Source organism: Podarcis vaucheri (genome assembly GCF_965113315.1).
Source record: "Podarcis vaucheri genome assembly, chromosome: 1".
Classification (NCBI taxonomy): domain Eukaryota; kingdom Metazoa; phylum Chordata; class Lepidosauria; order Squamata; family Lacertidae; genus Podarcis; species Podarcis vaucheri.
In genome coordinates this window covers 76,397,362-76,417,873 of record NC_138759.1, presented here as the reverse complement: position 1 = coordinate 76,417,873, position 20,512 = coordinate 76,397,362, and the positions used below count along the sequence as shown (strand labels likewise).

General features: G+C 41.8%; 1 protein-coding gene across 1 annotated transcript in view; it reads left to right on the top strand.

The window, feature by feature from the left end:
* The first annotated feature begins 212 nt into the window (after positions 1 to 212).
* The window catches only part of CD81 (CD81 molecule), a 54,853-nt gene continuing 34,553 nt past the window's right edge, over positions 213 to 20,512 (top strand). Inside the window, exon 1 of the mRNA XM_082195259.1 lies at positions 213 to 455. Within this exon, the coding sequence (XP_082051385.1) occupies positions 390 to 455 (66 nt within the window). The 5' untranslated portion in view covers positions 213 to 389. The remainder of the gene's footprint in view (positions 456 to 20,512) is intronic.

Below are 20,512 nucleotides of genomic sequence, written 5' to 3'. Positions count from 1 at the left end.
CCTGGTTTTGCCAATCGCTCTTCCTACCAGAGCTTACAAAACCAGCCTGTTTTGGGTCTGGCCTGATTCCGCCGGGGGGCGGGGACTGGGGGCGTCTCCGTGACCATTTGGCTGAAGCAGCAGTGAGTGAAGAAAGGCGGAGGAGCCGCCTGCAGGGGGCGCTGCTTTTCTCTCCTCGGCGCGCCCGCGGCGAAGGAGGAGGGACCTGGCTGCGCGCCCGGGTCAGAGGGAGAGAAGGAGGGAGGAGAGAGGTAACGGGAACCGAGAGAGAAGCATCCTGGCGAGCTGGTGCCCCTGAAAACAACAGCGGAGCCCACCATCTGCAGCAGCAGCAGCTCCTGCGCCGAGAGACCAGGCCACCTCCTTGCCGCCTGCAGAAAGCCGCCGCGATGGGAGTGGAAGGCTGCACCAAGTGCATCAAATACCTTCTCTTCGTCTTCAATTTCGTCTTCTGGGTGAGTCGCTTCGGCCGCCTTCGTCCCTGGCGCGTGGCCGCCGGCGGGAGCGAGGGCTGAGCCGGGCGCTTGTGTGTGTTGTTTTGGGCTTAGCTCCCTTCCCGTGGCGGTGCCGCCGCCTCCTCCCCCCCCCCCCGCTCCCGATTCCCACCCAAAACAAGCGAGCAGCCTCGCCATGGAGCCCGCGCGGATCTTCCTTTTCCCCCTGGCGCGCGCGAGAGGCGAGGAGGGAAGGAGCGGCGCTGGCTCTCCCGGCTTCCCACCTGACTGCGCCGGGGTCCGTCCCCCCCCCTCCTCCGTGAGGCTGGGACCGAGGGGATGTAAACAGCCACGATGTTTGTGTTTGGAGAGGAGGAGGAGGAGGAGGAGGAGGAGGAGGCGGCTCTCCTTTGGGCAGAAGCAAATCAAAGCGTCAAATAACACAGGATCGCGCGCCAGAACCGCGTTAAAGCATCTAGGCTTCCCCTTTACAAGCAGCTCTGGTGGGGTGGAAAAGAGGGGCTGGGCATCACGGGCACCGCCTGGCAGAGCCTCCATGCCCCCAAACCGGCCAAATATGCAGATACCAAACCTTGCCAGGGTTTTGACTTGGTGTGCGGTTTTGTAACGGCTGCTTTCACTTCTTCTGAAGTTCTGCTCGATCAATCAACTTTAAAGTTAAAGGGGGGGGGAGGAAGAGAGAGGGACCGACAATTCTTTTTTTGGTTGTTGTGCAAGCCGAATATGACACACCGACGCCCGAGTCCAGACAGCAAGAGAATGGTTGGCTAGTCTGAGGCGCTGGAAGTACAGTATTTGAATAAATCTGGGCATTAGAAGTGCATGCAAATTTTACCCTAGCAAATGTTTATGGGCGATGGGGGAGCATTAGTTTCCTGTCTGGTAAACAGCTTTGGGAAACAACGACAACAACTTGCATCCGGTGTGATTTTGGGGGAGGGGGGCTATAAAGTTTTGGGGGTTGTGTGCCCAAAAATGGCATTCAAAGAACCCACTAATCTTATATTTTCTCATGCACTTAGTGGATTCTGAAAGCGATACTTCTCAACTTGAGGAAGTTCTTTTAAAGGGGGTGGGGGGAAGTGTCATGGGTGTGGGAGAAGGCACTAAAAATATTTGTGGGAAATAAGGATGTTTTAAAATGGATGACTTGCAGTGCCTTTCAGACTGCCTCTCGTGATCTCATCTTTCCTTCTTGGCTGCAGAATTTTGCACCGACCACACCCCAAATCTCAGAAGAATTTAGGCTTCTCTTGGGTTCCTGTGGCTTTGAGCTAAGAAGGGTTTCAAATCTGCTTATACCATATTTGATAGACATTGGAAGTTGAGTTGTACAAATCTGAAGGTTGCTGTTTACTTTACAAAAAGTAAAGTATTAACCCTGAAGGAAAAGGATATCCTTGGGGACAGGGTTGCTAATTTGGGGACTCCTTACAACTCCCAACGTTTTTTGCCAGTGGGAGCCACTAATGAGTTTATTCCAGGCATGCATATGAAACATATTTTTGGTTGAACACTTGTATGACTGATAGCCCCACCATCATAGTTGCCAGCATCAGGGATTAAAAAGCCCCAGGACCCACACATTTTAAAGAATATTTTTCTATAGGGAAAGTATTAGCTTGGAGAAGCATTGCTAAACCTAACTGTCATCCCTGCCACTCTTTAATGCCCTGTAGCATTGCTGCCATGCACCACTGCTCACAACCCAACCATCAAACCGCCAGGTTAACTTCAGCCACCTTTTGGATGATGTCATTGAATTAATCGAATGATAACAGCCTTGAACTGTAGTTGAGCAAACAGGCTCATATCTCTTGTGTCTGCCGTGTGCTCATATAAGGGCACTGTGCTTGCTCTCTCTTTTAATGGAAAGGCTTGGAAGGTACAGAACAAAATCGTCTCCCTGTTGTTTACACAGATATTTAAGGTATAACCCTATGCCCTGTTACCCGAGAGGAAGAAACACAGAACTTAATGGGACTGTCTTCCGAGTAAACCTGCATAGAATTCTGCTGTTGGCATGCATTTGGTATGGAGGTTCTGTCATTCCCAGTGATTTTCTGGGTCATTTTGTCCTGCAGCTCTTATAGACTTAAAGAGATTAATTATTAAGCAACCCCTTTGTGCTCTTCATGCTAGAATTACCATTATTTCCCAAATGTGCCATGCTCCCTAAACCTATGGCCACTGCTATCCACTGGACTGTGAAGAGAAAAATGAGTTGGGGAGAGGGAAGAGAAGTCTGGCTAGATCACAGCTGCCCTGGTCTGAGGCTCATAGTAATTCTGGCTCTACAGGTATCTGCCCCGGGGCTGCATCACTTAAGCAGAAGATTTGAAACCTCATTGAGAAGAAATCTATGGCATACATTTTACAAAGTATCATATATGTATTGTGCAGGCCAACAACACTGCCTTCTTTCCCAACCACTGTTTATAGACGGATTAGTTAACTCTCTTGGCAGACAATGAGAGATTTGTCTAAGAATCTATTGTTTAGTGATTTGTTGGTGATGTATAACTGTGGTGTACTTCATTTTCCAGTAGTGGATTTATTAGGATTTGCAAATGTTTTGATTGCATTGCTTGCCTGTAAACCTATTACCCTGAGCTGAGCCCTTGCACTTTGAATCCTTCTAGAAATACATAGAAGTTTAATAATATATGTTCTCTTATGATTCCAAACATTTTTGAGAATGCCTTTTTATAGCATAGCTGCACATAGCACTAATTTAATATCTGTCCCTTTGACTGGAAAGAATTCACAGAATGCTTTTATTTTTCTTTGCTCATAGAATTAATTTGGGATGCTTCCTTTACCTATCTGGCTAAGAACAGCTCTCTCCTGCAAGATACTTCCCTACCACCATATATAATTCCTACTGACCACCTCTGAAAAATAGAATGTACAAACTTGTTCCTAAATTGATATATTTTGCTGTGGTGGGCTTTTTTGTTAGTTTTTTTTTTTAAATAGTGCTTAAAATGATAAAAAAATTAAGTAGTTTACATAAAAACACAGCAGAATCCATTGCAACCATGATTTCAGAAATTGCAGTGAGAGTGTACACAGATGACGGTAGGTACAAAGGGTCATCCATGCAGCCCTTCATCTGAAGATGGACACAGAAGGACAAGTTGGCCAGCTTCCTTTTGTGAACCTCCCTTAGCTACCCTTATGGAAGCTCAGTTTTGTTATGACTAGGGAAAGCTCATTGTGACAAGGTTTTCAAAGCTCGTCGTCCTGGCTGTGAGAATATGATAAGAACTCAGGGGAGTGAATTAAAATAATAGTCTGCACCTGCATCCAAAGCATGATATGTGCTATAAATTCAGACCATTCCATTGGCAATAACCCTCCCATAGGAATGAGGAAACATAGCATCTCTAACTGTGTTGTGTGTCCCCCCCCCCAACTTACTCCTTATCTTGAGGGCCTTTTCTTACCTTTGTCTTAAACTTCCTGTTGTTTTAGTCTAACATTTCTCTAAGAATACAGAGCTGTATGGAAGTGTTGAAATTTAGCAGGAAGGATATATAAGCTATTGGGCACCCCATCTGTTCATGTCAGTCTTTTGTCATGTCGAAAACAGTGTTCAAAACTCCCATTGTTCTAGGCTCATTTTGCGACAGGGAATTTAATTAGCACAAGCAGTTTCTGATCTCTGGGCACAGTACTCCGCCTAAGATTTCAGATTAAAACTGCAGAGTGGAAGGAAAGGAGAACCTTTTTCTGCCTCCTCATTTCCAGCTGCTCTCTGAAGACTGGAGAAGAGACCCTCTTAAGAATCTTAGGGGGGTGGGCAGAGGAAGGACTAGACCATGTGGAAAATGACATAATATTTTCATTCATTTTCAGCTTTGTATTCTTTGTATGTAAAAAAGTTTGCCTAGAGATTTTGTTGTTGCGCCCATAGCCTAGGTTTAAGGTGCTATTTAGCTCCTAGCTTTCATATCTCGGTTTCTAACACTGGTCAAAAATACTCCTTAATAAGGATTGTGGCTTTGTCATTTTTCCTATGACCACTTGGTTCCATCCACCACTGCTTGGCACATCTTCTCTTAAGCAATTACTCAAGAGAAATGCTTTCTGTCATAAAGGGAGTGTGGTCATCGGTGGTGGAGGCCTCTTTCCATTCTCTCAACTTCTCTAAGCCCACATCTAGATCACCTTAGGAGCATACAAAGGCTTTGTCATTAATGCATATTCATAATTTGACTTGCAGCTGGATTAGGAACAGTGCCCATTTAAAAGCTTTGTCTTTCAGGTGAGACAAAAGCTTTAGTGTAGGGTCTGCAATGACATGCATGATGAACACTCATGTGTGGATCAGATTCAACATGGGATCCTCACTAGCTGTGAGAAAGTAAGAGGCTACACAGAGTTTGTTCATGAAAAAATATGGTTTCTGTTAAGCCATTGCCATCTTCTTCCTCTTGGATCTACCTGGAAAAATAAATGCTAAACTATCACTTCTTACAAATAAAAAAATTCCTTCCAGTAGCACCTTAAAGACCAACTAAGTTAGTTCTTGGTATGAGCTTTCGTGTGCATGCACACTTCTTCAGATACCAAGAACTAACTTAGTTGGTCTTTAAGGTGTTACTGGAAGGAATTTTTTTATTTTGACTATGGCAGACCAACACGGCTACCTATCTACTACTTCTTACAAAGTAACAGAAGTAGGGATTGGATCAAAACAAAAGTGATGTTTAAAAAAGTAACCTTTGGGAATAGTGATCACAATACTTATTCTTGTTGTTTCAGTCCCAGGTAATGTCTTATGGGAAAATGAAGTAACCTGTGCAGATGATAGCCCTACTGACTTCCAGGTGTTTATGGTTCTTAATTAAAGCAATTGCCACACCACAGAGTAGTTCTTTGTGTTGTAGAGCAGAGATGGGGGAACCTGTGACCTTCCAGGTGTTATTGGAAATTCATTGGCCCCGGTTGGCATGGCCAAAGGTCAAGGATGATGGGAATTGTACTTGAACATCTGGCGGGCCGCTGGTTCCCCACCCTGATCACTGAAATGATTGAATTAAAGCACAGCATTCATGGAGGTGGCTGGAATGTAAAAAATACAATCTTAGCAGCAATGTACATAGTACATATAGTGCAGCTTTTGCTGGTCTGTACAGACTATAGGTGGAAGCCAGGGTAACTCATGTCATATGTTTCGCCAAGAGGATGGCAGGGCAGAATCGCTGTACGTAGAAAAGAAGCGAGTAAGAGAGAAAGCTGATTTCCCGTTCCTCATAGAATTTTCATGGGTTGTACAAACATGGAATAAGTATATTGTGATATTGTATGAGAATGGGGGGAAATTGTAAGACAAACACAACTACGGTGAGTGTTAGGAAATAAATGCAGTGTGAAAAAGCTGTGCAAGAGTAAAAAGCCTGCATTGGGCCTTATATTGAGAGAAGGTCGCAAGAACTCCAGAAAAGTTAAAATGCAGATAAGCTTTGCTGTCTTTAAAAAACCCCTCTATTAATCTAAGCAGACACTCAGCATGTCCCCTTGCTCTTGTTTCCATTTTGAATACAGACTCTGTGTGGATATGACAGGCTGCTTTAAGATTAGCAAACAGCCATTGCCAAGCTGCCTCTGGTGACTAAGAACCATCTTTGGTGGTTATGCAGGTGGGGAGAAGTAAATATCGTTTGTTTCAGGTTGTCCTATAACTGACTTTACATATAGCCTGGTTAGCACGACTTGTCTTCACTTCCATAATTGCTCTCATGCCAGTTGGGGTGTATATAGAGGCTTCTACTCACAGGATTCCTCAGATAATGGCTTTTATTATATCAAGCCATGATACTAGGTCACTTGGGAGCTGTGTGGCTTGTGTGGTATATTAAATGTCCACTAGAAGAATGATTTGAGCCGAATCCTTTGCCCAGACCAGGATGGTTTCTCCCACCAGTGTGGGCATGAGGGTTTGGTGGGTTTGTGGGCTGGTAGGATTATTTTGTAGGCTAATGGATTTTGTGCAATTGGTTTTGTTTTGTTGCAAGGATGATCTAAGCAGTGTTGCAAAATGTTTTTTGTCCTAGAAGTCGAACCATTTGAAGAGTAAACCTTACTCAAAAGTGGCGCCCCCCCCCCAAGTTGCATGATACAAAAGCCTGTGGGAGCCAGAAAGATTCCCAAGACTAACACCAGACTGACTTGTTAGTATGCAGGGTTCCTCTCTCCCCTGCCTTCTGTAGCTCCCCACACTCATTTGCTTATCTGAGGTCTGGCATTGTTGGCAGCAACAAGTGTGAAGGAGAACAAAAACTTGGGCAGCTCTTTACAACACTGCTGGCATGTCAAAGCAAAACTTGCTTGGCGGTTTTAGAAAGAGAAAAGAAGTCCTTTAAGCATTCAGCTATATTCACTGACAAGAGACACACACAAAAACCTGCTGGCTTCTTTGGTTTTACTTCTCAGATTTAGCTCCAGTGTAACTAAGTTAACAGCCTCCTTCCCTTCTTGAGCATTTTAGAATATAACAGTGCTTGTAAACTGGAAGAGCTTTCTCCGTCCGTGTAGTGGCATTTCTCTGGGCAGTAGCCAATGAAACAGTTCCACTAGTGCGAGTACTTTTGGCAGTGCAATGTACTTCCCCTCCCTCTCCTCACCACCCCCCCCCCCCGAAATATGCACCACAAAGTTGGGGGAAAACCCATGACCATTTAAGAGGGCATGTGGAAGGAGGGGAAGTTCCACTGTACAGTCAAAAGTGCTTGTTCTAGCATAACTGTCCAGTTGGTTACTGCCCCCTGTGCTAAACCCTTACAGTAGATTTTGCTCCTTTAAACTTGGCCACATGGATGAGGGATTATTATCAAGTGTTTGTGACCACAGCATATACTTAAAGGGGGAAATGAGTGGTGCAAGCTAATGGCCCTGGACATGGAAGTTTGAGTATTAATGTACAACCAAGAGTTAAAACCATGCTACCAAAAGAACATTTAGGCCTGGGTCAAAAGTCACTCTCCAAACCATTCTTAGGAAGTTTAGGTACATTCTGTAGACCAATATGCTTGTCCTACCTTCAGCTCTGAGCTGGCTCTGTCTAATTTTTTTTGTAAGTCTGAACTGAGTAAACTGTTCAGTGCTAACTTCCAAGCAATGGACTGAGGTGAGTTCGCAAACCATTAGTTGGAAGTTGGTGTTAACCAGTCTGTCAGATTTCAGACTTCACAAGAGACCTGGAAGTAGAGGGATAGAGGGAGGAATGTGGGCCTGTTACACATTTCCCAATCCACAAAGCCATGATTTGGAGCCTCATCTGACTTAGCAGGGGTCAGCAAACATTTTCAGCAGGGGGCTGGTCCACTGTCCCTCAGACCTTGTGGGGGGGCCGGACTATATATATATATTTTTTGGGGGGAATGAATGAATTCCTATGCCCCACAAATAACCCAGAGATGCATTTTAAATAAAAGGACACATTCTACTCATGTAAAAACACGCTGATTCCCGGACTGTCTGCAGGCCGGATTTAGAAGGCGATTGGGCCGGATCCGGCCCCCGGGCCTTAGTTTGCCTACCCATGGACCTGAGCCTCAGTCTTTTAGTGTCTGTAGATTTCTTCATTTTTTTGGATTTGAAGAATCACGACATTTGTAGCATTGTTGTGAGAAACAAACTGCCTCTTAACTTTCATGAATAATTGTGGAGGGAAGCTTTAGCTGTTTCTCTTTAAACATAATCTGTTTCCTTTTCAAAGTAAAGAATTTAGGGCAGCCTTGTAATCAAAGTACATTCTTTATAGCCCTCCTGAAATTGTCCACTGCTACCTAACAGAAGGAAGAGGGGAGGCAATTTTCACAAGCTTCTCTCAGCAATCTCCTGCACCACTTCCTATGCTGTTCCACGGGGTCTTCCAACCTTCCACAGCAGATTTTTAAGGGACGTGGAGTGTGCATGAGTTCTGGAACCAACCGTAGTTTGTAAACTTGAGAGTCTAGCATTTTCCCATCACTTTCCTTGCCACAAAAAGTGTGATCTTATGGGGAAGCAAGTTCTGCTGTTCAAGACCTACAAATGAACTTTGATAGCACAACCTGAATTTTCCAGGATGTGCATCAGAAAATAGCAACAGTCTCAATGGTCTAATTCTTAGTACTTTGACATACGAGTGCCAAGTCACTCCATTGAAAAGCACAGCAATTAGATTACTTTAGCTTAAATACTCAGAACTGTTGGAATGAAATACTGAAATGGCATTTAGGCATAAAATCAGTTTTTGCCATTCCATCAATGGAACAGAATGTTTTAGTAGCTGTAAGGGTGTGGGTTTCCCCCTAAGACTATTTTTTGCTGAGAATCAATATGGCTAAGTACAGTCAGTTTAATCAGGATTCTTATAACTCATATATTTTCTGAGCATGCTTCATACTGCCTCTTTTGTGAAAACTACCTTTCACCTTCCCTTCCAGATCCTGCATGTTTTAATACAGTAGAGAAGGGATGGGGGACCCTTTTATGTAAAAACAAACAAACTCCCCTTCAGTTAGGGAGAAACCTTTGATAAATTGCATAAATTAAACAAGAAGGAAATGTTTTAATTGTTTGACAAACCATGAGGCAAATGCTGCAGAATAATTATTTAAAGACTACGGGGAACTGGACAGTACCTGAACAGGCCTAAGGGTTAGAGTGGTTTCCTTCTATTTCATTACATAGGAGCCTGCCTTGTACTGAGTCACATCAATTGTTCCCTATAGGTCAGTATTGCCTACAATGATTGGCAGTGGCTGTTCAGGGTTTCAGGTAGGAATCTTTTCCAGTCCTACCTGAGGTTGCCATGAATTGAATCTGTGACCTTCTGCATGCAAGACGTGTGCTCTGCTGTTGCTAAAACTACAGCCCATTGCAGGGGTTCATTTGGGCAAACTTCAAAACTAAATGGCTGGGGAATAAAGGAACAGTAAGAAATAATTTGCAGGAATGGAAAGAAGACTTGCAAGGGGACTTCTTACTAGTGAATCTCTTGGCCAAAACTCTTCCATTTGAAATACTCTCTAGTAGCATAAAATATGGGTGACCTTAAAAATCATTTATTGCTTGCACAAAGTTCTCTGGTTCAATCTCTGGCATCTCCAGCTAAAAAGAATCAAGTAGCAGATGATGGGAAAGATGCTTGTCTGAGACCCTAAAGACCCAATGCCAGTCACAGTAGGCAATGCTGGACACAAAGCCTAAGCTTAAGGCAGCTTCCTAAAATTGACCAGCTGCCAATTTCTAAAATCAAGGTCATGCCCCGTTGAGCAATTCCGCTCATTGTGGCCAGCACAGTATCTTTAAATGTACGTTGCAATCTTGTTGAAGAAGAATAAAATGCTTTCTGTTTGGGCCCAGATGGGTTTACTGCGAGCTACTATAAAGAAATGAAAGATATATTGACGGTTCCGCTAGCTGAGGTGATGAATAAGACCCTAAAGGAAAAAGAGATCCCAAGTACCTGGAAGGAGGCATTTATTACAATAATCCCAAAACAAGATACTGACCTAACCCAAGTAAAAAACTATAGACCCATTTCCTTATTAAATACAGATTATAAGATCTTTGCGGGAATTCTAGCAAAAAGGTTCAAAAAGATACTAGTGAAGATAATGCATGAAGACCAAGCGGGGTTTCTACCGGGAAGGCAAATAAAAAACAACACAAGAGGCATAATCAATATAATAGAATATCTATCGGACAGAATTGATAAGCCAGCTAGTCTGATTTTTATTGACGCGGAGAAAGCCTTCGATAATGTCACCTGGGATTTCATGCTGAAGAATTTAGAAATTATGGAAGTGGGTCAAGAATTTTGGAATGGGATAAAAGCAATATATACCGAACAGAAAGCAAAGCTGATAATAAATAATGCTATAACAGAAGACATAAAAATATCTAAAGGGACAAGACAGGGTTGCCCGCTTTCTCCGCTGCTCTTTATAGTAGTGCTGGAGGTTCTGCTAAACGCAATAAGGCAAAACAAACAAATTAAGGGAATATCATTAGGTTTAAACGAATACAAAGTTAAAGCATACGCTGATGACGTGGTATTAACGGTAGAAGACCCTATAAATAGCTTAAAGGGAATTCTGGAGGAGATGGAGGAATTCGGGAAATTAGCTGGATTCAAACTAAATAAGAATAAGACAAAGATGATCGTTAAAAACTTAGACCAAGATAAGATAGAATCATTACAGGAACAAACGGGAATTGAAGCAGTTAAAAAAGTTAAATATTTAGGACTCTGGCTTACTGAAAAAAATATTGACCTATACCAAAATAATTACATCCCGGTGTGGAATGAAATTAAGAAAAATCTGGAGATTTGGGCAAGAATGAAATTATCACTCTGGGGAAGAGTGTCCATGGTCAAAATGATGGTACTCCCCAAAATGCTTTTTCTATTCCAAACGATTCCGATAATAAAGGGCATAAAAAACTTTAAAGAATGGCAAAGGGTGATTTCTAAATTTGTCTGGGAAGGAAAGAAGCCCAGAATTAAGTTTAAGACATTAACAGATATTACTGAAAGAGGGGGCTTCGCCCTACCAGACATGAGACTGTACTACGAAGCGGCATGCCTATGCTGGATTAAAGAATGGATAAAGTTGGAGGATACAGAGCTATTGGATTTAGAAGGGTATAAGAACAAATTCGGATGGCATGCCTACTTGTGGAAAGATAAGATAAAAGTACATAAGGGATTTTGCAGCCATATCTTTAAGGGACCTCTGATAGAAGTTTGGAACAGATATAAGAACATACTAGAACCAAAAACCCCACACTGGTTATCACCAGTGGAGTTAATAAGTGTAAAGAAAGTCAATATGGGGAAAAAATGGGGTAGGTACGAAGAATTGGTATTGAAGGAAGGAGGGAAGTGGAAAATTAAACCATACGACCAGGTAAAAAGATATACATACGATTGGCTGAGTTACTATCAAATAAATGAAATATTTAAAAAAGAAGTGAAGGAGAGGGGCTATGATGAAAAGACATCGAAATTTCAGAAAGAGATAATAAATTGTGATCGGAAAAATCTGTCAAGTATGTATAAAATATTGTTAGAATGGAATATGAAAGATGAGAAAGTTAAAAAAGTGATGACTCAGTGGACAAAGGACCTCGGATATGATATTCAATTGGAAAAGTGGGAGAAATTGTGGAGAGTGAATATAAAATTTACAGCATGTGTACTGCTAAGGGAGAATATGTTAAAAATGTTATATAGGTGGTATATAACACCCGTTAAACTAGCTAAGATGTATAAAACAGATAACAAATGTTGGAAATGTAGACAAAAAGAAGGGACGTTCTATCACCAATGGTGGGAATGTGGGAAGATTAAAAGCTTTTGGGACGAAGTCTATAATGAAATCAAAAAGATTTTAAGCTATACATTTGTAAAGAAACCCGAAGCTTTTCTATTAGGTATGGTTGGAAAAGATATCAAAAGAAAGGATTGTAAAATCTTCCAATATGCGGTAACAGCAGCTAGAATGGTGATAGCGCAGAAGTGGAAGCAGGAAGAAAGCCCAACGTTAACAGAGTGGAGATTAAAATTGACGGAATATGCGGAGTTAGATAAATTAACAGGGAAAATTAGATATATGAAGGATCAAAAATTTATAGATGACTGGGGAAAATTTGCGGACTATCTGGAGAACAAATGTTTAGTAAACACAACACTAGCAGGATTTAAAGAGGCACTGTAAAACACTAAGAAGTATTGCTTATGGAAAACAATGTTTGAAAGATGGTACTAATGGCAGTACGAAAGATTGGAATGCGTTATTAAGAGATAAATACGAATGAATGTCAAGGACGTTGAAGGAAGTCCAAAAGAATGAGATGTATGAAACAAGGATTTAATGTATATATATGGAAAGATTAATAAAAAATTTTTAAAATGCAAAAAAAAAAAAAAAAAAAATGCTTTCTGTTTAGGTTCTGAAATGATTAACCGAACCTTTGTTTTTAGAAGAATACAAACTCATTTTCCCCTCCCCACGTGCAAATGTGCCAATGTTTAATAATTGAAATATTGTTTCCTGATAAACAGTATGTACTGTTGAGTCTCTGGTGTATAGATTGCTTCCCTCATGGATGGGGGGGGGGGGACTTGCCCCAGTGTCTTATCTGTTCTTTCCGCTATTAGTTATAAATCTGTCACAGATATCCCAGGGAAGTGTTGAAGACTGCCAGTGCAGTAGTAACTTTGGCTATGATCCCAACCATTCTGATGTGGAAGGTCAAATTATTGGACTGGAATTATTTCCATGCAATGTGTGTTAAGTAGGAATCAGTTTGAACTGCTTCTTTTTGCATTCATGTTACCTCTTTATGATGATTTCTTCTTAGTTTACATTATGGGATACATTTATGGGATTTTTTCTTTCCTTTTACATAGAATAGTTGGGGATCTAGACCTATAGAGTCATAGAATCGTAGAGTTGGAGGAGACTCTGAGGGTCATCTAGTCCAACCCCCTGCAATGCAGAAATCCCAACTAAAGCATCCATGGCAGATGGCCACCCAACCTCTGCTTAAAAACCTCCGTGGAATGAGAGTCCACCACTTCCCAAGGGAGCACTGAAAAGGCTTCTCAAAGCCAGTAATCATTTCAAGAAGACTAGAATTTAATCCTAAATAGCCCCAATTCCATAACCAGAAGATCCAAATTCAAGATAGGTGCGACAAATGTTAGGCCTGCCATATGTCAGGATAATTCCTGACATGTCCTGGTTTTTGTGTATAGCGGCGGTGGCGGGGATTTTGCTGAATTGGCAAAATTTCAGGGAAAACCTGAATGTATGGCAACATGATGGAAAAAACAATTTTGGGGTCTTTCTAAAAAATATGAAATATGGCAACCAAATTTGGAATGTTTTGCTCTTGTTAAGAGTATTTTTATTTTTGTGGATAGGGAGAGGATTCCTAAAAGACTTACCCACATCCACTTGTTCAAACCATAATTAGTTAGGTATGGTCTCTCTGGCCAGGTGAAGTCTATTTGTGGATAATAGGCAGCTCAAGGACGGCTTGTTTGGCTATCTAAGCTGTATCATGAATCCCCTTAGTCCCTTTAACAATGCAAAGTAAGTCTGCTGGATGATGAGAAGCATCATGGACACATTATCATTGTTATTAATCACCTTCCATACAGGTCTCAAGGTGATGTACAAAATACAATTGGAAACAACCCAATTTAAAACAGCACACAAAAATAAAGGCAGATTAAAATAAAATAAAAATACAAAATAGGAGAGAGACCATTCCATCCAGCTGAGAATGCTTGTTGGAACAAAAACATCTTCTGGAAGGTGCAGACTGTGGACCCTTGTTATATTATTCCACAGAAAGCCCTGCTTTGAGCCTCACACTTCTAGGAATCAGCTAGTAGTTTCCTATTTTTATTTACTTGAAACTCACATTAAAGATTAATGTGGTTTATTTTCAAACTGCTGCCGTTTTCAGTAGAAGTGTTTTTATTTTGTCAGCTTGTGAATATTAACATCCTAATGATCCTTGGTCCAAGCGGTTAATTGAAGGCCTCCAAGATAAATTACTGAGATTAATAGTCACCTTGTATCGAAGTGTATCTGTTCCCATCCTCAGTTTAATTGCTGTTAAGTAACAATTGGGTTGCACCACATTTCCCAGAAAAATTAAACCAGAGATGGCACAAAGGTAGAATATCAATTTCAGTCTAAGGTGTATCAGTACGCTAGCTTTCCAGTGATTGGGAGATTGCTCTCACTGTGAAAAAAGGATCATGACGCAGCAGTTGTTGCAGTCCCAGTTAAAGTGTCCAATGCCTATCTGTACATGCAATTTTATTATGTAAACATAATTTTATTGCCATTTTTTGAGAAATGCTAATTTACGTAAATGGCATGTAGTATAGAAACTCTGTTTTGAAAGAATGCGAACATTTCACAGTATTGTGACTTTTGTATCATTTCTGGCAGATGAAATCAGACCTTGTTATTTGTGTCTTGAGTATGGAAAGGACGGTGTTCTTTCTGTGTTTAAGGGATCTTCCACTTATTCGTATTTGTGGAAACTTAGTGCTGTAACAATGCTGTCACCACGTCTGTCCATTTGTGTGGCGTCACAAATACTTCAAATACAATCCAAATAGTTCCTCGTGGGAAGACTCTCTTGTCCTCCTCATCCCAGCGTGAATTTGCCAAAACAACCTCAGTCTGCTAAGGACAACAGTGTCAGATTTCCTGCTTCAGATTTTAAAAGTCCTTGCTAATGTAGACAAAAAACGTTAAGGTTGTTCATGAACTTTCTCAGACGAATGGTTGTCCCAATTTGGCAGCTGTGAAGAACTGGTGAAACTATTTTATACCCGTGCATTCCAGTTTTCTTCCCTCTGCTGTTAGTCAGCTATACAACACTGAGAGTACTTCATATAATTCAGTAGCAAGATGAATATGTGTTACCTCAAGATGTAATCAAAGCACACATGTGCTGGGATGTGAGTGGTTGGCAGCTCAGGTTATAGATGCCTATTGTGGATGTACCATGAGTCTCAAATCATCTCATGCAGCTGAGGGCTTCTTGCAGATGTTGTCTCATCTGGAGGTTAATATCATATGATGTAAGAATTAGCCCGTTACTCTAGTGGTTGTACCTACCCTTTCAGACTCTTTTTTTCTGTGACATATTAGGCAGGCATCTTCTATCCTTTTGGTGCCTGTTGACCACCTTCCTTTTTCAACAAGCCTTTTAAGCAGAATTTTCTGCCCCTGTCTGTATCTGTATCAGGCATGAAATTATTTATGTATACATTTATATTGTTGATGTTTTTATTATTAATTGCTTTGGAATGTTTTATGGGAAGCAATTCATCAACATCAACAGCAAAACAAACAGATACAGGAATAAAAGCTCCCACGGGCCAGTTTGTTGCAACACCCAGAAAGGACTTTTGAGTATCACGGAAGACCTGAGGGCTTTGCTTTTCTTTTCTCTGCTCCCTTGGCATGGCTATGGCTCTGCTCTATAAGCCCCACCTATAATGCAATTCTTGTGTTTTAGTATACAGTGTGCAAGACTTTTAACTGAATAATGTGATGATTAGGGCTGGGAGATACCTGGTTTTCAGCAGCACAATATATCACCAGTTAAACATTTTGATATTTTGATATATCACGATATCTGAAATAAGGCTGGAGCTATGGAGAGGTGAACACGGTAATGTCCTGGCAACTGCTACTACTTATGGGTCTAAGTCTAAAATTGATCATTTTTTACTTACCTTTAACACATTGTTACAACTATTAATGTTATAGTAATGCTGTACCAGTAATGTTTAAATTAGCACATTTTCTCTTAAGTTAAAGCTGTAGAAATGATTAGTAGCATAGATATCAAAGGTTCCCTGAAAATTTAATTACATTATTAAACAAGAAAAAAGCAGATCTAATGTCACACTTTTAGATACTCAAATATTCAACAGCAGAGTAGGGTGGGGGGATTTCTTTGACTCTGAAGCAACTTGAAAGCCACAATCACACACAGAGAGGAGGAGGAGGAGGAGGAGGAGGAGGAGGAGGAGAATCACAGAGCAAGGAAGGAAGCAACTTGGAGGGGAAAGAGTTAACAAACAGAGAGTGCAAGAGAAACACTGCAGGGCTGACTGAGCTAAAAAACATGGGGTAAAGAAAGGGAGCTGAAGAAACCTTTCTCCACAGACCCCTTCACCTCCAGGAAAGTTCCTTGCCATAGTGTCATGGCTCCAAATGAAACATCAGCTGGGCACACCAACAGAGGGAAGAGGGAGTCAGGGAGACACTCTCACACCCACACCCACACAAGCAGTACAGTTTTAACAAGGGGCTGGGCTGCCACTTACAGAAAGCAAAGTGTGAAGTGTGGGTTGGGTTAATAAAAAATCCCAGTGCTTTTTGCAGGCTGCTTCACAAAAACAAATGCACCACACCAACGGGAGGGGGGAGGGAGACACACATACACACTAGCACACCCACAAGCAGTACACATACAGAATGACAGAAGAGGGTCAAATGACAAAGGAAGGTGTCTGTTTTTTTACTAACCCCCTCTTTATGTTTTTATGTGGGAAAGGGGCTCCAGAAGTCTGAACCTGTAGGCTTCCCCTACTCCAACTACCAGCCTGGGGCCTTGAAGCAAGAAACTTGAGGGAAGAAGTCCCTGCTTGCTGGCTGGATGGCTGGGGAGACGGAGAGCTAACCATTTCTTAAAGCTCCGCTTGGCGATACATATCTGCTTGGCGATATTTGAGTCAGCTTGCTGTAGTAATTTGTAGAGTTTTGCTGCTGCTGCTGCTGCTGCTGCTGCTACAGAAGATAGGGAAGGTTGAGACTCACAGTGACTGCTAAACTGGCTCCGTTTGGCGATATCCTCTGGGTGATTTTTGAGTCTGCCTGCTGTAGTGATTTGTAGCTATTTCTTGATGCTGCAGAAGGCAGGGATGGAGGTTGACTGAGGTGGAGTTAGCAAGGGCTGCACACGCAGGAAGAAGCATTGGCTTCCTGTTTTTTCCAATATTGTGAGTTTTGAATACCACACACGCAATATGCAATAAATTGCAAAGTCATCTTTTAAAAATCGGTTATCACGATTTGATCTAAAACCTGATGTCAGATGCTATATCAATTTATAGCACAGCCCTAGTGGTGATAGGTTTCCTTAGGGAAACTGCAAAATGAAATCTCTGAGCCACTCAGCCCATCAGGCAAGCATGAGTAAGGTTATTGCGTACATTTAAGGTTCTTGTGCACATTTACCTCTACCCCTGTGGGACAGGGGTGGTGCTGTGGGTTAAACCACAGAGCCTAGGACTTGCTGATCAGAAGGTTGGTGGTTCAAATCCCCGCGATGGGGTGACCTCCTGTTACTCAGTCCCTGCTCCTGCCAACCTAGCAGTTCAAAAGCACGTCAAAGTGCAAGTAGATAAATAGGTATTGCACCGGCGGGAAGGTAAACGGTGTTTCCGTGTGCTGCTCTGGTTCACCAGAAGTGGCTTAGTCATGCTGGCCACATGACCCAGAAGCTGTACGCTGGCTCCCTCGGCCAATAAAGCAAGATGAGCGCCGCAACCCCAGAGTCGGCCACAAATGGACCAAATGGTCAGTGGTCCCTTTACCTTTACCTTATCTCAACCCCCAGATCCCCAGTTGAGTTGTGGGTCTCCTGCGATTAATGGCAAAACAATGCTTTCTGTTGCATTCTTCTATTTTAACTCTGCCTTCTGTCTGGTATCTTTCTTGATGTTAATATTAGTGCAAAAACGCAAAGAAACCAGGAGATCATCAAAATATTTTGTACTTAACATTTTTCCACTTCACAGCTTTCTCTTCATTTCAGGCAATACCTTCTGTCTTGTCACTGCCTTGCTAGTTGTTCCCCAAATGTCCACACACACTACAACAGATGCATGAACCATCTTAAAACCTGCAGAAATTACATGGACCATAGGAACAAAATACTAAGTTGCTGAAGCAGAAAAACGTTCTCTTGTGTGTGAACCAAGTTGAAATAAAATGGCCAGGATGTCAAAAGCACTCAGATCTGGAAGTCAAGACCCAGTGCTGAATGTGGAGACAAGACAGAACTTTTAGGAATAATGGTAAAAACTCATTCATTCAGAACGGTGGTTCAAAAAGTAAATATGGTCTGCTATGTGACCTCCAGCACATCAAGCCAAACTTTTGAAATTTCTTCATTCCAGGAAGGTTAAGAAAACTTGACTGTTTGAAGGGGGTGGCAGCAACTGTTTAATTAGAAAAACATGAATCTGCTTTCTACTAGCCCTTGGGGATAAAAACAATTGCCCTTATTTGCGCTAACTATATCATGTAGAAAATGCTCGAGTAAACTGGTTCTTTAAAGAGCTTCCCCCAAAGCAACTTACTCTTTATTTACAAAGGAGCAAAGCATCTGGTGTTCAAAAAAAGATTAGATCGTGTCTGCTAGATTAGTATTTCTAAATTGAGGCTAGATAAATCATTATGGTGTTTTTTTAGTAGCAGTAATTAGCTGCTAGGACAAACTACCATGTGATGTAGCAATTATCTATCACTTGTAGTCTTTAATCAAGTTAGGTTTGGATTGAAGTAGAAGAAATTATCTTGGTTGTATAAACGAAAGACTAGTTTCTGAGAAATTGGGTGTGATGGAACTGAGAATGCTAAAACAGACTTCCTAAGGTTTAAATCTAGTTTGGGCCTGAGGTGAGAAGGGCAAGCATTTGAAGAAGCGAGGAGCATGGCTCCCAAGCAGCTTCCTGAGTTGAGGTAACTTATGTGGACAGAGAAAGATGAGAGGGTAGAGGTGGTTGAGGTAGGAATTCCTCCCTTCTCTTCCCTGCCCCTCTGAGTTTTGAGGAAAGAATGTGATTTAGAGAAGGATTCCAAATTGATAATCTAGCAATGCTGCAATAAGGAGAAGCTTATCACAGGGAGGAGTTCTGGTGTGCTGTGGGGCAGAGGCAGAAACGGAATGGATATTCACCATTTGAAGCACTGGGAGTTTGGTTCCCATGTTCTCGTAACTGTTTTTCCAAGTGTCCTTTAGGTAGACTGATGCAATCTCAAGAGCCAGTCAAATTTTTGGCCCCATGGATCCTAGCTGGCCAATTTCATGTAGCATTATCAAGTTTACTTTTCCTTCTCCCGCCTCTCCCCATCACACCAAACTCTCAAGAATTTGTTCCATATTTGTGTGTAAAAGAGCTGTCGCAGTTCTTTCCGGGAAGCAATAAATCTTTGGCTGGAGAAAAGGCAATAAAGAAGGCACACAAGAGATGACATATGATGTTGCATGCACAGGAACTCACATGCAGTCATGGGTAGCTTTTAAACCCTTCCTTACACAGCCTGCAAAGCTGTGTCATCTGTGCACTGTAAACTGATTTCCTTCCAGGCAATTTCCTGTCTGCCAACACTGTGGCCTTTCTGTAGGATTTCTTTATAGAACCAGCCAGGACCTTACATCACTGTCCTCCTTCCCTGCCCTCACTTCCCTGTAGGACAGTGATAAATATCTGACCAGGGCTACTTTAGTACACAATCTTATTTTTTATTTTATTTTTACATTACTATTATTAGTAGTATTTTATTTATGTATTTATATCCCACCTTTTACCTTATGGGGAAACACCCAACAACTATTCAACTAGGTAATAATCATATACCAAAAGACAGCTGAATAAAAACAAACCAATAGCAGCAGACAAAATAGGATGGCATTCAGCTAAGTTTTGCTCAAAGTAGTCTCACAGAAATTAATGAATATGAGTAAGGCCCATTAATTTCAATTGGTCTACTCTGAGTATAACTTAGTTGCCTTTCACCCATAAGAATCCCCTCATTTCCGCTCCATCTTTCTCCTGCAGCATTGCAGATATGTTATCATCTAAGAGAATTATGCCCTTCCCCAACAGCAGCCTCCCACTCTGTGGTGTTAGGGCCTGTTAAGGCACTAGAATTTCATCCCCTGGATTAGAATGAAGTTCTCTTTCTGATAGACCTGTTAAAAAGCAGGTTCTCTCCCTCTTGCAGGTTTCAGAAAATCCCACCAATTTAAATGCAGGTTCTCTCTGTAGTGGAAGGAGCAAGATATGGTAGAAGGGAAAGCACATGTAAGCCTGAGGTCTGCTTTCTGATCTCACCTTGGGTACCATCTTTTAGAAAACACATTGTCTGAAAAGAACACCAGTGGCTTCTCTTGGAATACTTTACAACTTGTAACTTCCTTGTTGAATGTGTCTATCCAAAACCAGTCTGTTCTCAGACTGAAGTCCTAATGGTGCTGGAGAGGGTTGCACTGTTACTTCTCAAATTTTGGACATGATGCTATCTGTTGATACCCTGTAAATTGGCATGAGTGAATATAGTTCTTGGGTCAGGGATACTTGGCCTCAAATTTTGCTCGGTCACGGAGCTCCCTGGGTGGTCTTTGCAGATAGGGTGACATAAATCGCATGAAGGATGCCCTAACCTCCTTGAAAGAACAAATGTGATGAGTAATTTTGCCTTGTGTTGTGTGTTCATTTC